At 40.0% G+C, this 13971-nt stretch overlaps 1 protein-coding gene and 1 pseudogene across 1 annotated transcript in view; both read right to left on the bottom strand.

Moving 5' to 3' along the window:
* Window positions 1–1624: 1624 nt before the first annotated feature.
* The window catches only part of LOC148014793 (vacuolar protein sorting-associated protein 26A-like), a 155193-nt gene continuing 142846 nt past the window's right edge, over window positions 1625–13971 (bottom strand). The window contains exons 3-6 of the mRNA XM_087666056.1: window positions 2997–3041; window positions 2865–2920; window positions 2175–2350; window positions 1625–1856 (exon numbers count right to left, since the gene is read on the bottom strand). Of these exons, the coding sequence (XP_087522182.1) occupies window positions 1687–1856; window positions 2175–2350; window positions 2865–2920; window positions 2997–3041 (447 nt within the window). The 3' untranslated portion in view covers window positions 1625–1686. The remainder of the gene's footprint in view (window positions 1857–2174; window positions 2351–2864; window positions 2921–2996; window positions 3042–13971) is intronic.
* Window positions 7094–13105, bottom strand: LOC148014794 (uncharacterized; annotated as a pseudogene).

Raw genomic sequence — 13971 nt, 5'->3', positions numbered from 1 at the left:
AAGAGCCACTATAGATGAGTGAGGCATCTCTATAAAATAGTGTTTGGGATGTTTAGAGATATGGTGTTTCATGCCTCATATGTCCACAAGTGATCACAAATCTCAAAAACACATGATCTGTTGCTATACCAATTTGTCTCTTAGATACTTTAAAGTTTTAGATATTTGGTATCAATGCTGGTAAGCCTATGTAAGTAGTTCATACTACTTACCCCTTTGTGATTTCAACATTGGAGTGCGTGACCTTAGCCATAATGGTAGTCCATTAAAGATGATTAGTCTGTGTGCAGTTCATAGGGCAACAAATGTGTCACATAGGTGCTCGCTTCTTTGTTCTCGACTCTCATGCATAGATCTACTTCATCTATGTCAACCTCTTTAAGCATTGCATTATCATGCATGTATAAGTCACTTGGCCTACATTTGCAAATGTGTGCATTTGAATTTCCCACTAACAATATGTCCTCCAATGCTCACATATCTCATAATGACCTCATAAAGTATATCAAAAGGCAATTCATCTCATGTTGCTAATGTCAAGTTTGTGGTAAGCATGAATATATCTCATACTCTCCCTATATATATATTCTAATCCATAAGTATTGTGTATCGTGATCTCTTCATTACTTGCACTAGCCCTTGATCTTCTTAGTATAACATGGTTACACTTCCATCAATTTTCTAGCTATTGGACGAAATGAACCCTCCCACATATATCTCTACACATATGATAATCTACTATCTTTACAATGGTGTATTTCTATGTATATGCTTTTAATCACCATTTAAGCATAGAACTTTATTATACTTCTATATGTACACCCTTAGTATCTCATGTGGACCATTTGTTAGTAATAATGACCCATCCTTGTATACAATCCATTTTCCCTCTTTGTGAGCCTCCAATACTTTGGGCATGTGTTCTTTGCGATACACTATTTGTGCTAGGGTAAGTTGCCTCATTCCAATAATTCTTCTTATATTTGAAAACTATCCGATAGAGAGGAAAACCTTTTTCTTTTCTACATCCCCAAAGCAAAGGATTACATCAAACCACATGACTGCATTACCCTCATCACAGTATCCAGTGCATAACCGTTGTATTCAGAGTTTCAGGTGCGACTACTGCATTCCTTGTCACATCAGATTTACACTAAGTTTATACAATGCATTCACTGAAGCAGCAGGTTCTACTCTATGAGTGTATACCACTGCATTCACAGGTGTGATCCAGGTTTTCAGCAGTCAGAAGCTTGGCATCCTAGGTTATTTATATTTCTGCATTTACTGTGTTTACAAGCACCAGCAGTAACAGGTCTTGTGTAGTGCAGGTATCCCATGTCACATGCAGGCATCCAGAGCTCACGATCAGACCAGCGTCTTTTAGCAGTCCCACATCAGACCATTCACGTCAGCAAACCATGTCACACCATTTGAAAGAGTCATGATTCGTGAGACAGCTCGGTGTCAAACCATTCACATCAATCTGTTCATGAGACCATTCATCAGGTGTCAGAGACCATTTGTCAGCATATGCCAGAGAGAGAGAGAGCCCTTGCGTGTGTTTGCGTGCATTACTTATTAATTCAGGCAATGGCTACATACTCAGAGGAAGGAATAGCTCTACACAAAAATTCCCATTTGGAAAACCGCCAGATTATGAAATGTATAGATAAGAAGAGTATCTCAATCCTTTCTGTACATTGTGATCTCCTGCTGTTTGAAATAGCGTCTGTCTTCTTCATCCACCAAAACCAAATTCAAGTAGTATTTCACACTGAACTTGTTGTTTACATTTCGATATGTCGGTGTGAGATCATATGGGGTTAAGAACAACCGAATAGGTATTGACTCACCTGTTCATTTCAGACAGATGAAATCATAAGCTTATGAAGCCAAATGTGAAAGAGAAACTTGGAGAAAATTTTGCTAAACAGCTCAAAGTTCACAACAACCACACATTGCTTCATTCTGCCAAGCACTGCAAAGCCTTTTATATAAATACTCATGGGCATCATTCTGTATCATCTTTGTAACTAGTTAATAGAGGAAAGACAGCTTCCCTTTCCCTGCTCTTTTCTTTCACTAAACTCAAGCAAACATATTAAAAGAACAGCAGGTTGTCTTATCCCCTCTATTTAGGTAGATATACAGGAGATGAATTTTAAACTCACCACGTACTGGTGCACCATCCATCAGCTCAAATTTTGCCAGTGTCTCTGTCTCCAGATACAAGTTTGGGCCTGATCCAGTCGATTCACGACGTCTAATTTCAAGTTCCATGTGCTTGATTTTGATGCGGACAAGCAAGAAATATATCTTGCCAATCACCACATCATTCAGATGATACCTATACGCAACTTAAAGATCAGATGGCATTTCATGTGGATGAAAGAGCTATTAAATCAGCCTCCATAAAACTTGAAGTTATCCTCAGATGATACCTACACGTAACTTAAAGATCAGATGGCACTTCATGTGGTTAAAAGAGGTATTAAATCAGCATCCATAAAACTTCGAGTTATCCTCAGAAGGATTTTAAAGATCAGAAGGCATTTCATGTGGGTGAAAAAGTATTGATTCAGCCTCATAAAACTTGAAGTTATCCTCAGATGATACCTACACGTAACTTAAAAAGATCAGATGGCACTTCATGTGGTTAAAAGAGGTATTAAATCAGCATCCATAAAACTTAAGAGTTATCCTCAGAAGGATTTTAAAGACCAGTAGGCATTTCGTGTGGATGAAAAAGTATTGATTCAGTCTCATAAAACTTTAAGTTATCCACTTAATAATCTTTAACATCTGAATTGGAAGACTACAAGATCCTGAATTTCCCAAAACCATGGCAGTGTGCCACCTACTTGCTTTTGTTGTATTCAAACTCAATGTGTAGACAATCTTCAATGCCAACCTCCATCTGTAATGGAAAGACATTTGTCAAGAACATAACTGTTTTTGCCAAGAAACAATAAATTCACCAGTAACAGCTTTACCTTGATGCTGTTGTTTATTTCTGGAGGAGGTGAAACATTATGTACCTGTCCAGTCTGCATGTCAGCTCCAGAAGAAAATCTCTCTTTTTTTTTTCGTGAAAGGTAATTGTATTAATTACGAAAAAAATACAAGATTACTTGATTACAAGATACATGATGACACTAAGCCATCATGTGAAGAGGTTCCAGTACTACGAGTTACAAAGTCATGGCAAAGACGCGGAGGAAATTGCCATATGCCAGGGACGTAAGTCCTCCCTAGAGAGCATGTCAAAATGCTGGAGAAGATCTAGCTGCCAATACAAGAGGCCCTTAAGCCTAGCAATATGCCGCTGAACATTATAGGCAGAATCAAAAAGAAAAGCATTCCGAATGGTCCAGTTATGCATCGAAGAAAGTGATACACGAGCTTCATATGTGGTTGTGCTGGAGTGGGGTATTTGGGCTGCCCAAAAATCTCTCTCTCTCTCTTTGTAACACATTTCTCAAGCTAGCTTATCATCTTAGATTTACATTTTAGCAGGGTGAGAGACTTGAGTTCCCCATCTCAATTGCGATAACCTGGGCTATAAGGAAAAAGAACAAAAACTCTGATAAGATTTCTGCAACATTAGTTTTTTCTTACCTGTGGGAGATCCAGATGATAGATACTATTTTTGCCCGAACAATCTATGATGTGAACAGACGACTTTTTAATAAAAGTTCAGTGAAGACCAGGTTGTTGATTTTCTTGTTTAAGCTTCTGCACTCTTGCATCAAAATACTTCAGCTGGAATCACAGAATGGTGTCATCCCTTCCTGTGAACAATCTAACACGAGAGGCATGTCCTTTGAGAGAGAGAAAGAGAGTTGGCCAAGTTGTTGCAGATCGGATCTCAAACCTGCTCCCCAAGATCAACAGCTCTTCCTGGGTGACTGCAGCAACCTCACTGTCTCATACATAATCATCCCACTTTGTATGAGCTTGAGCTGCCCCCCAACCATATAAGAATTATTATTCTATGTAGTGTGATGCTATGATATGGGTACACCTGAATGCAAACTTCAACTATATACTTTCAGACTACTTGCCAAAGATTATAAGGCCACCCTGTGAACTGAGCTTGATGTTTCCGTCCTACCTTCATGACTTGCCGCCCTCTGTTCACTAAGATTTTTTGATGAATCTGCCACTTGTCCAGAATAGCATCAGCTAGCGCCTGAGATCAGGATCACTCCTGGTACAGCTGCCGCTCTGCTCGATGCCTCTTCCCCAAAATCTCTTCCCTTTCTTCTGTACTCCTTATAGTGGCGAGTAATTGTCTGTCAGGCCCCGTTTCCCTGTATCATGCTACATGCTTTGCAGAGATGATTCCGTGATCATCCAGGCACTTTCCTCCTTTGGATTCGTCCGATTAGTGGGAGTGCCACTCTTGGGCACACCATGCTGCAACTACTACTACTGCTCTAGCTGCTTCGTATTAATTACGAAAAAAAGGTACCCTGCTCTCTCTCTCTCTCTCTCTCTCTCTCTCTCTCTCTCTCTCTCGACCACCCAAGAATGGGATAGGGAGAATCTTGCTCCACAGTTTGAACAAGATTTCATCCTGGAGACCAATGTTTTACAAGCATAGTCAAGCAGGGTTGTCCCTCTCGTAGATTTGGGAGACTCCATCATTATCCCAAAAGGCACATAAGCAAAGGTCATGTACATGGATATGACAGAGAAGATGGTAGTGGTGAAGCAGCCTAAGTTCCTGTAAGGGATGAAAGTGTGGATAGTAGATGAGTTGATCCCACCCCAGCTCAAAACTCGGCCAACAGAATTAGCCAAAGTCGGAGATACATGAAGAAATGGCAAGTGAGTAGTGTATTGGGGACGAAAAGTGGTCATTAGGGATTTCTGCACTCCACTTACCCAGAAGTAAATGTATCTTCTAGTGGAATTTAGCTATCCTCTATATTTGTAATCAAACTTGATGCTGTAATTAAAGCTCTTATGAGTCATAAGATCTCAGAGGTTATTCCATTCTATTTTTCTTTCTTTTCTTTCTTCTTATGTGCCTTCATGGCACTAATACCTGAAGTGAAATGTAATGAATTATCTGATTCATCCTATAGGTCAAATTTGGCCTCCAACTGTTTGTGATGTACAGAACCAGAGCTTGCTGTGTGGAGAATCTGAGTCACATGAAATTTTGACCATCAAAGCAAAATGTCAGCTAAGGGCTCCCAGTGTAATTTTTTGTTATAGAGGAAACTTTATGCTTACCCTCTATTAGGATGGATGAATGCACCACTCACTATGGTAGTAGATCTTGTTGAACAGGGTAAAGTGCAAACATAATAGAAAGTTGCCTAGAGTCTCTAGACTAGAGATTAAAGGACACTAAAACATCATTAAAGAACACAAGATTCATTAAAGTTTCTAGCTCAGCAAAAAGGATGGTTTAGGGGGGGACAATGAGCATCAGCCCTGGCCGATAAAACCTCTATTTAAGAAGTGCACAAGTTCATGGTTTTGGCCATGCTCAAGGATTTGTACCCTTTAGGGGAAGAGCACAATAAGGATGCAGTTGCAACTCTCTTATGGAAGCGGATTGGTTTGCATTGCTTCAAAGGAACCCCGGAGCAGGTTCATAACACAAAGGTAAGTTTGAGGGAGGGCTGATACATGGTAGATGAGTTTAAATGAGTCGGGTGAGTCATTGTAACACTCAAACAAAGTTTAAGACTGTCTTGTTCAGAGGATCTCTCCCGTAAAATCAAATAGATGAGAATTGGGACACTCAAAATAGCTGAAGGAGTATCATTTAACCAATGTATCTCAAACAATATGGATAACAATTTGGAGGGTTGCAATGCTTTTTTTCTCATCTCCAAGATCATCCATGGAGGTGCACTGCCTTTGTCATACCATAGCCGTAATACAAAAGCTTTTACTCAAGCTTTATTGGCTTAATCACTTTATTAATCTCCTTCTTAACCTCCTTTTTAATCCTCATTTTACATATTGGGCAACCTGATATTTTTTCCCCTCATTGATGCCCAACTCTTATAATCCAAGTTGCCATCTTGCTGCCTATTCACACCAGCCCAGCCATGTTCAGAATACATTTTTCCAGGTACTTTATCTTTCTATCTATTCAGAAATGAGGATGCTGTAACTAGGAAAGTTTTAGCCCTTAATAAGATCTATAATTTCTAGTGCCTACGACTTTTGCAAATCTTAATATTTCATGGGATATTTTCTAAGAAAGTGAGCTACCCATATTTCACAGCAATAGTCTTTCAGCAAACTTTGGGCCCTATTTTGGTAACCTTAACTTCAAAACTAGCAATCCATAATTAGGAGATGATTTATAAAATTTTTCATTAGCTATTAACCCTCTAAGTATGAACTTGAACTGATTCAATACCTAAAAAGTTATTTGTCTCCAAAGTAGGCTTCCAAGCTGACCCAAACTTGGTTAAATTTCCAAGTTCAAACCTGTATAGAGGCCTAACTTCTTAGGAAAAGTAAATTTCAATCCATTTTGAATTTGAAAATATTATAAAAAGTAACATTGTAGCTTGTAAAAGATCTTGAACTTGTATTAGAGGTATTTTACCCAATTATCAATATATTTTAAGAAGTATAATTATGGAAAGGTAGCTTGTAAGTAAAATTCTGTCATTCTGGGCATAAATCAGGGTCCTGGCCAACCTGAGGCACATTTTTGTGCATACTTAAGCTGAGAGTGAGCTATCCATCATAAGTGCATGTATTGTAGTACCTTTTGTCAGCTAAAACTTTCCAATTTTGACTCAGACTTAATCCGGAATAGTAAGATAGATGTTTAAAATAGGCTACTGAAGCTAGTATCCAGACTTATTTACTGTATTCCCAGTTTAAGATATTTTTGTCTCAAGCAAAGAAATATTCTATGAATGACACCTCAGAGAAAATCCCCTTGAGATAGAAATACAAAGTAGAAAGGACCTATAGCAACTAAGTACGTCATTAATACAATGGTTGTGTGAGCAACCAATCTAGTGGCCTGTAGTGCTAAACCCCTAGGAGGGGCTAGGTGAACACGGTGCTGGAATCTGATGTCTACATGAAAGCATCTTTCCTCTCAGAACCACCCTGCAACCTCTCCCTTCTCTTGTGGAGAGTATGGATGATCTTTGCTAAATCCTTGAAAGAAACTCTGCAGTGAAAACATATTGGAGGTCAATAGTATAGCTGTACCTTGCAGTCCAATTGTACCAAGCAATAATACTAGCAGTAGGCTCCCATCTATGACAATGTCCCTAAGACCATTGTGCTGTCAAGTAATCGAGAGTGGGGATTCTGCTCAAATATTTGCCAATGATGAGAAAAGAGTGGTTCCCTTGAAAATCCTTGTATCCGCATGCTGGGCCTTTGTCTATGACCCAAGCTACTAACTATTGAACCTAGGGTTGATTACCTTGACTATAGGAGTAAATTGACATAGACTAAGACTATAAATTTAAAAAATAGATAATTAGTTTGATGATATTAAAAAGAGTATTTAATTACAGATTGCATATCATCAACTGCAGTGCAGAATTGTAAAGCCTACTTAAAGTTGTATCTATTTTAGCTAGTTATTGTATGCATTTGTATCAGTTTAAGTATCTATTTGTTATCATATATATTTCTATCACAAACTGTTAGTACTTCATATAAGTACGATTAATCTATTTCTTTATCTAATAACCTCAGAATATTAGGAAATAAGTTTAAATTTTCCACTCAGATTTAATATGTTTATTCTCAAAATCTGCTATCCCTCATCTAGAAATGCTTTGTGAAATTTCATGAGCTAATATTTTGTAATTTTGGTATTGGGTCAATTCTTAACATTAGAAACTTATTTTAAATGAGTAGGCCTCTGAACTTGATTTTCACACAGCCAAATTTCATAATCCAAGCTTCATTAATGGCCCTATTCATGCATTTTGCCACACCACTTTGTGCAGGATGGTGCAGTGAGCTCCATCTTGCCCCACACACTTCATAGAACCTTTTAAATTTGTGAGAGACATTTTCTCCACCTACTTAAGCACAGTTTACTTCATCCTTTTATAGGCTAACTTCCTGCACATCCAAAATTTGATTCTCCACCCTTCTTAAAGGAAATCATTTCAAGTTTACACCCAAAGATGTCTTACTACAGAGACCACTTCATGAAGACTACCATGGATGTCATCATTGAGAGACCTGGATACCTAGATGTATACATGTCACATGAGAGGTGGGTAGCCATTGGCCAGCTTCGAGTATCCTCCCACTAGCTCAAGATTGAGACTGGGAGAGCAGCCCAAATCCCTAGAGCTGAGCGGATTTGCAGATTATGCCATGAGGAGGTGGAGAGCAAGAAGCACTACATTTGCAAATGCAAAGCCTATACTGCAGTTGGAGCTAGGTACCCCTTGCTATCTGGAGGAGACACCTCCCTCAAACTAGTCATGGAATCCCCACACAAGCACCACTTGGGCTAGTTCCTAGTCAAGATTCAAAGGCTCCACACATCACTACTACAGGTTGGCACTATACAGAGCGGGGGATATCAGTTATAGCTCACCGATTTCTTCTAGATAGTGACCACACACACACACCACCCAAATAGAGAGGGGTGACAGTCCAGACTCCACAAAGCTGAGGAGATCATAGTAGCATGCCGCCCGTAGATATAGGGGTACTAGACACAGATGATACATCAGAGAGAGATGAGGGAGATCCACCAATGACATGAGCAATAGATAATAGAGTCAAGGGCACAGTCTAGATGCTATCGTCATACTATTTCATTCGAGATGTATGATTTCTCTATCCACCGAACCTGATTGGATGAAACTATATATGGGGATATTATTCAGCCACACAGTTAGACATATACTATCTCATCCTCCCATTGTATCCCTATATGAGCACTATTTTGTTTTGTACATCACCTAAGTTTATTTTCACAGTATATGATTGACTATCTTTTAGCACGTCACACTTTGATATTTAGTGACGACCAACATTGTACAAGGTGTTGGAGAGCGCGGGTAGCGGAAGCGTGAAGATTTGCAGCAGGGGAAATGTACAGGTGAGTGAGAGTGAGAGTGACAAGCTTATTTAGGTGTACCAACAATGTGTTGGTACACAAAGAATAAAATGTATGCCCATAAGGGTGCATTCACATGTACAACATAACAATACATGTGTAAAATACACAGAGGTGAATAAAGGACCTTCACATCCCAACAACCTCCCACTTAAAGGTCCGGAGTGAACCTTTAACCAACTCCCACTAGTTGTATGCAATGCTCATGCTGAGCCTTGCCTAGACTTTTAGTGAGAACATCTGCAGGGTTGTCCTATGTTTTGATCTTGGTCAATGTGATTAGACCATCCTCTAGAATCTGTCTGATAAAGTGATATCGCACATCAATATGCTTTGTGTGTGAATGATACATGCCATTTTTAGCCAAATACACAGCACTCTGGCTATCACATCCCAACACTGGAGTACTTATAGACATGCCGAGATCCTCCACAAGTCTGCTCAACCATATAGCTTCCTTAGAAGCTTCAGTAGCTGATATGTATTCAGCTTCAGTAGTACTCAGTGCTACGATGTTCTACAACCTGGAGCACCAAGAGACCACCCCTCCAGCAACTGTAAAGACATACCCGCTAGTGGACCTGCGAGTGTCTAAGTCACCTGCCATGTCTTCATCACAATAACCCTGCAGATTAAGTGTACCCTGCCCATAGCAAATACATTTTCTGTGTACCCTTTAGATATCTAAGAATACACTTAACAGCCTCCCAATGTGGTTTGCCAGGATTTAACATAAACCTGCTGACAACTCCCACTGCATGAGCAATATCTGGACGAGTAGCCACCATAGCATACATAAGAGAACCACAAGCTGATGCATAAGGGACTCCCTTCATAGCATTGGCTTCCATGTCATCTTTTGGGCTGTTGGCTTTACTAAGCTTAAGGTATGGAGGTAAGGGTACTCCGAGAGGCTTAGCTTCAGCCATGTTAAATCTGTCCAATACCTTTTCAATGTACTTTTCTTGAGATAAGAACAGCAATTTCTGCGTTCTATCCCTACGAATCCTCATGCCCAATTTCTGCGTTCTATCCCTACGTATCCTCATGCCCAATTTCTGCGTTCTATCCCTACGAATCCTCATGCCCAATATATGCTCTGCATTCCCCAAATCTTTCATGGAAAAAGCTGATTTCAGCTAATCTTTGAGAGCATCCAAGCTAGTCTTTCTCTTCCCAGCTAGCAACATATCATCTACATACAAAACAAGTATGATAGGGCTGCCATCTGTATCCTTTTGCATATACAAACAATGATCTGCATGGCTGCGTGTAAACCCATGAGAGAGCATAAAAGTGTCAAACTTTTTGTACCACTACCGTGGTGCTTGTTTCAGCCCATATAAGCTACGTTTTAGTTTACACACCAACTGCTCTTTTCCAGGAACTACAAAACCCTCCGGCTGTTTCATGTAGATCTCCTCATCAATGTCACCATGCAGAAAAGCTGTTTTCACATCCATTTGGTACAGCTCTAAATCCAATATAGAAGTGAGAGCAAAAAGCACACGTAGTGTAGTCATCTTCACGACAGGTGAGAAGACCTCCTGGAAGTCAATCCCTTCCTTCTGTGCATACCCTTTGGCAACCAATCTTGCCTTGTACTTGGGTTTCCCATCAACTGTCTTTACTTTGTAAACCCATTTGTTTGGAAGAGGCTTTCTTCCTTTGGGCAACGACACAAGATCCCAAGTATCATTAGCATACAGAGATTTAATCTCTTCCTGCATAGCTAGCTCCCACTTATTGCTGAATTTGCATGACTTGGCCTCTTTATATGTCAGAGGCTCACCCTCATCAGTAAGCATCACATAATGCAAAGAGGAGTCATACCTATGTGGCTACCTTCTTAGGCATGTAGACCTGCGTATCCAATGATCTACATTCTCAGGAATCGGATCTACATCTGGAGGCATGTTATTTTCAGCATTTATTGGCTGCTGTAAGCCATTTTCAGCATGCCGTTCATGCTATACAGAACCTTCATTTTCATTTCCAGCACCTGCATTTTCATAATCAGCAAGTCTATCTTGCTGTCGATGACCTCCCTGTGCTTCTATTTGCTGTCCATCATCATCTGGCTCAAAGATAACCGGCTGATCATCCGTTTCAGCCTGTGGTACAGCACCATGAGGCTCATCATATGAAGTAATAGGTGGCTGCAAATTCTGAAATTTGACCTTTTTCATGTCTTCATCAGAGGCTAAAGTACTTTTCAGCAACTTTGCCTCATTAAACATAGCATTACGACTGCGAACAATTTTCTTAGACTGAGGTAGCCACACTCTATAGCCAAATTCACCCTCATCACCATAGCCCATGAAAATATTCGGTGGATTTCGGGTCAAGTTTATTCCTCAGCTCATTTCTAACATGCACAAAAGCATCACAGCCAAATATTCGTAAATGGTCATATGAGGCCGATTTGCCAGACCAAACCTCCTCAGGGATGCCATTATTTAAGGACCTGTTTGGAGAGCGGTTGCAAATGTGAACCGCGGTTTTAAGTGCCTCTCCCCAAAAGTCATGAGGGAGATTAGTAGTGGACAGCATGCACCGCACTCTCTCACATAGGGTCCTATTGTATCTTTCAGTCACACCATTTGAAGAAGGGCTGTAAGAGGCTGTAAGCTCCCTCTTGATTCCATGCAAGTCACAAAAGGACTTAAATTCATTAGATGTGAACTCACCCCCATTATCAGTTCTCAAGCATTTCAGCTTTCTACCTGTCTGAGTGGTCACAAATGCATGAAAAGTTTTAAAAATAGTAAACACTTCACTTTTCTTTTTCAACAAATAAACCCAAATCTTCCTGGAACAATCATCAATAAAAGAGGCAAAGTATGCAGCACCACCCAACGATTTCACAGGCATGCTACATACATCAGAATGCACTAAGTCCAAGACATTTGACTTGCGGGAGACACCAGAGTAAAAGGAATTTTTCATTTGCTTTCCAAACTGACAGTCATTACAAAAATCAAGTTTAGAGCCTTTTCCATCAACCCTCTTCAAAGAGGTAAGGACATCAAGTCCTTTCTGGCTCATATGGCCTAATCTCTTATGGCATAACTCCAAATGACAGCCAATTTCAGCAACTGCAAGAAACTTGCCATTCAAAGCTTTACAGTGCAGACAATACAAAGTGACATTCTTGGTTCCTTTAGCAATTAGCATGGAACCCCTTTTTAATTTCCACAAACCACCACCAAACAGTGTGGTGTAACTATGCAAGTCAAGCTGTCCAACAGATAGTAAACTCTTCTTGATGCCAAACACATATCTAACATCTTTCAACACAAGTTCTTGCCCATTATCCAAAGACAAGTGTATGGTGCCAATCCCATCAATGCTGCAAGCATGATTATTTCCAAGGTAAACCTCGCCATAACAGCCTGCATCAAAAGTAGCAAAGCACTCTAAGCATGGAGTCACATGGAAAGAGGCACCAGAGTCTACAATCCAAGTCTGAGTGACACCATCATCAACTGACAAAAGTGCATCAATCACATCAGCCTTGGTGATCTGCATATCCTACATGTGACATACAAGGGCATCATAATCCACTGCACATAATACATCAGCCTCTGCATCCGAGAGCTCCTCTATGACAACACTGGAGGCCACATTGGCCTTTTCCTTGCCTTTGCCTGCCTCAGATGCATCTGTCTTTTCCTCTTTCTTCTTTTTGTCTCCTGCATTCTTCTTTCTCTCTTGTTCCTTCTTATAATACCTGCAATCAGGCTTCTTGTGGCCCTTCCGATCACACTAATAGCATGTAACATCACTCTTTTCTTTTCCTTTGCTCTTGCTCCTGCTTCTCTGTCTAGCATTTGCATTTTTCTTTTCAGCCCTGCCTCTAACATTATAAGCTGAGTTGTTGCCTTCTCCACTAGACTTACGTCTAATTTATTCATTCAAGGTTGAACCCCTCACACCATCATATGTGAGATTGGGGTTATTACTGAGAGAAACAACCAAAGTCTCCCAAGAGTTAGGCAATGTCATGATCAAAAAGATCGCCCTCAACTTATCATCAAAATCCAAATTAGCATCCTTGAGCTGATTTAAAATACCAGTAAAAGCACTCAAGTGCTCAGCTGCAGACTTGGACTCATCTAGCTGCATATTCACCAACTTGCGCATTAAATGCACCTGATTAACGAGTGTGGTGATCTCATAGGTAGTCTTCAACTTCTCCCATATTGCATGACCAATGTCTAAACCCTTAGTGTCTGTCAAAATGTCATCAGTGACACCCATCTTTATATAAGCCACAGCCTTTTTATTGACTTTGGCCCAATCTGCCTCGGACATTTGTGCTGGTTTATCCTTCTGCAAAGCATCCTCACAATCCTTTAAGAACAATATGCCCTGCATACGATCTTTCCAAAGATCAAAACCCTGACCATCAAACCTTTTGATTTCCATCAAACTCTTAATGTCAGAACTGGAAGAAATTGCAGCCATTTTTATCACAAACACAAGTGTAAGTGAACTATTCTGCAAGAGCACAAGCTGAACTAGCAAATACACTACTGTTCTTGCCCAACCAGCAATAATCCTTTGCTGTTTTTACATAAACCAGCCGCCTCACAGACAAATAATGCAGAAATTTATCAAATTCTGCATAAAATCCCAAATTTCCAGGTCCAAATGTGCGCAAATGTCAGCCAAACTGACTCAGCTAAGCAAAATTACATCAATACATGAAAAAACCCCAATTTTTATTGGTCCAATGCCAAGAAATTTTACTCGGATGAGCAAAATTCCAACAAATTTGGCAAAATCCCCAAATTAATTGAGGTTAATGCGCACAATGTCTGCAATTTTTGACATAGATGTCACTGTCGAGCATAAACAGCATCAAATTT

Source organism: Lygodium microphyllum, chromosome 24, assembly GCF_053477565.2.
Source record: "Lygodium microphyllum isolate KBCC chromosome 24, Lygodium_microphyllum_v1.1.10, whole genome shotgun sequence".
Lineage (NCBI taxonomy): Eukaryota > Viridiplantae > Streptophyta > Polypodiopsida > Schizaeales > Lygodiaceae > Lygodium > Lygodium microphyllum.
This window is presented reverse-complemented; position numbering and strand designations above follow the sequence as displayed.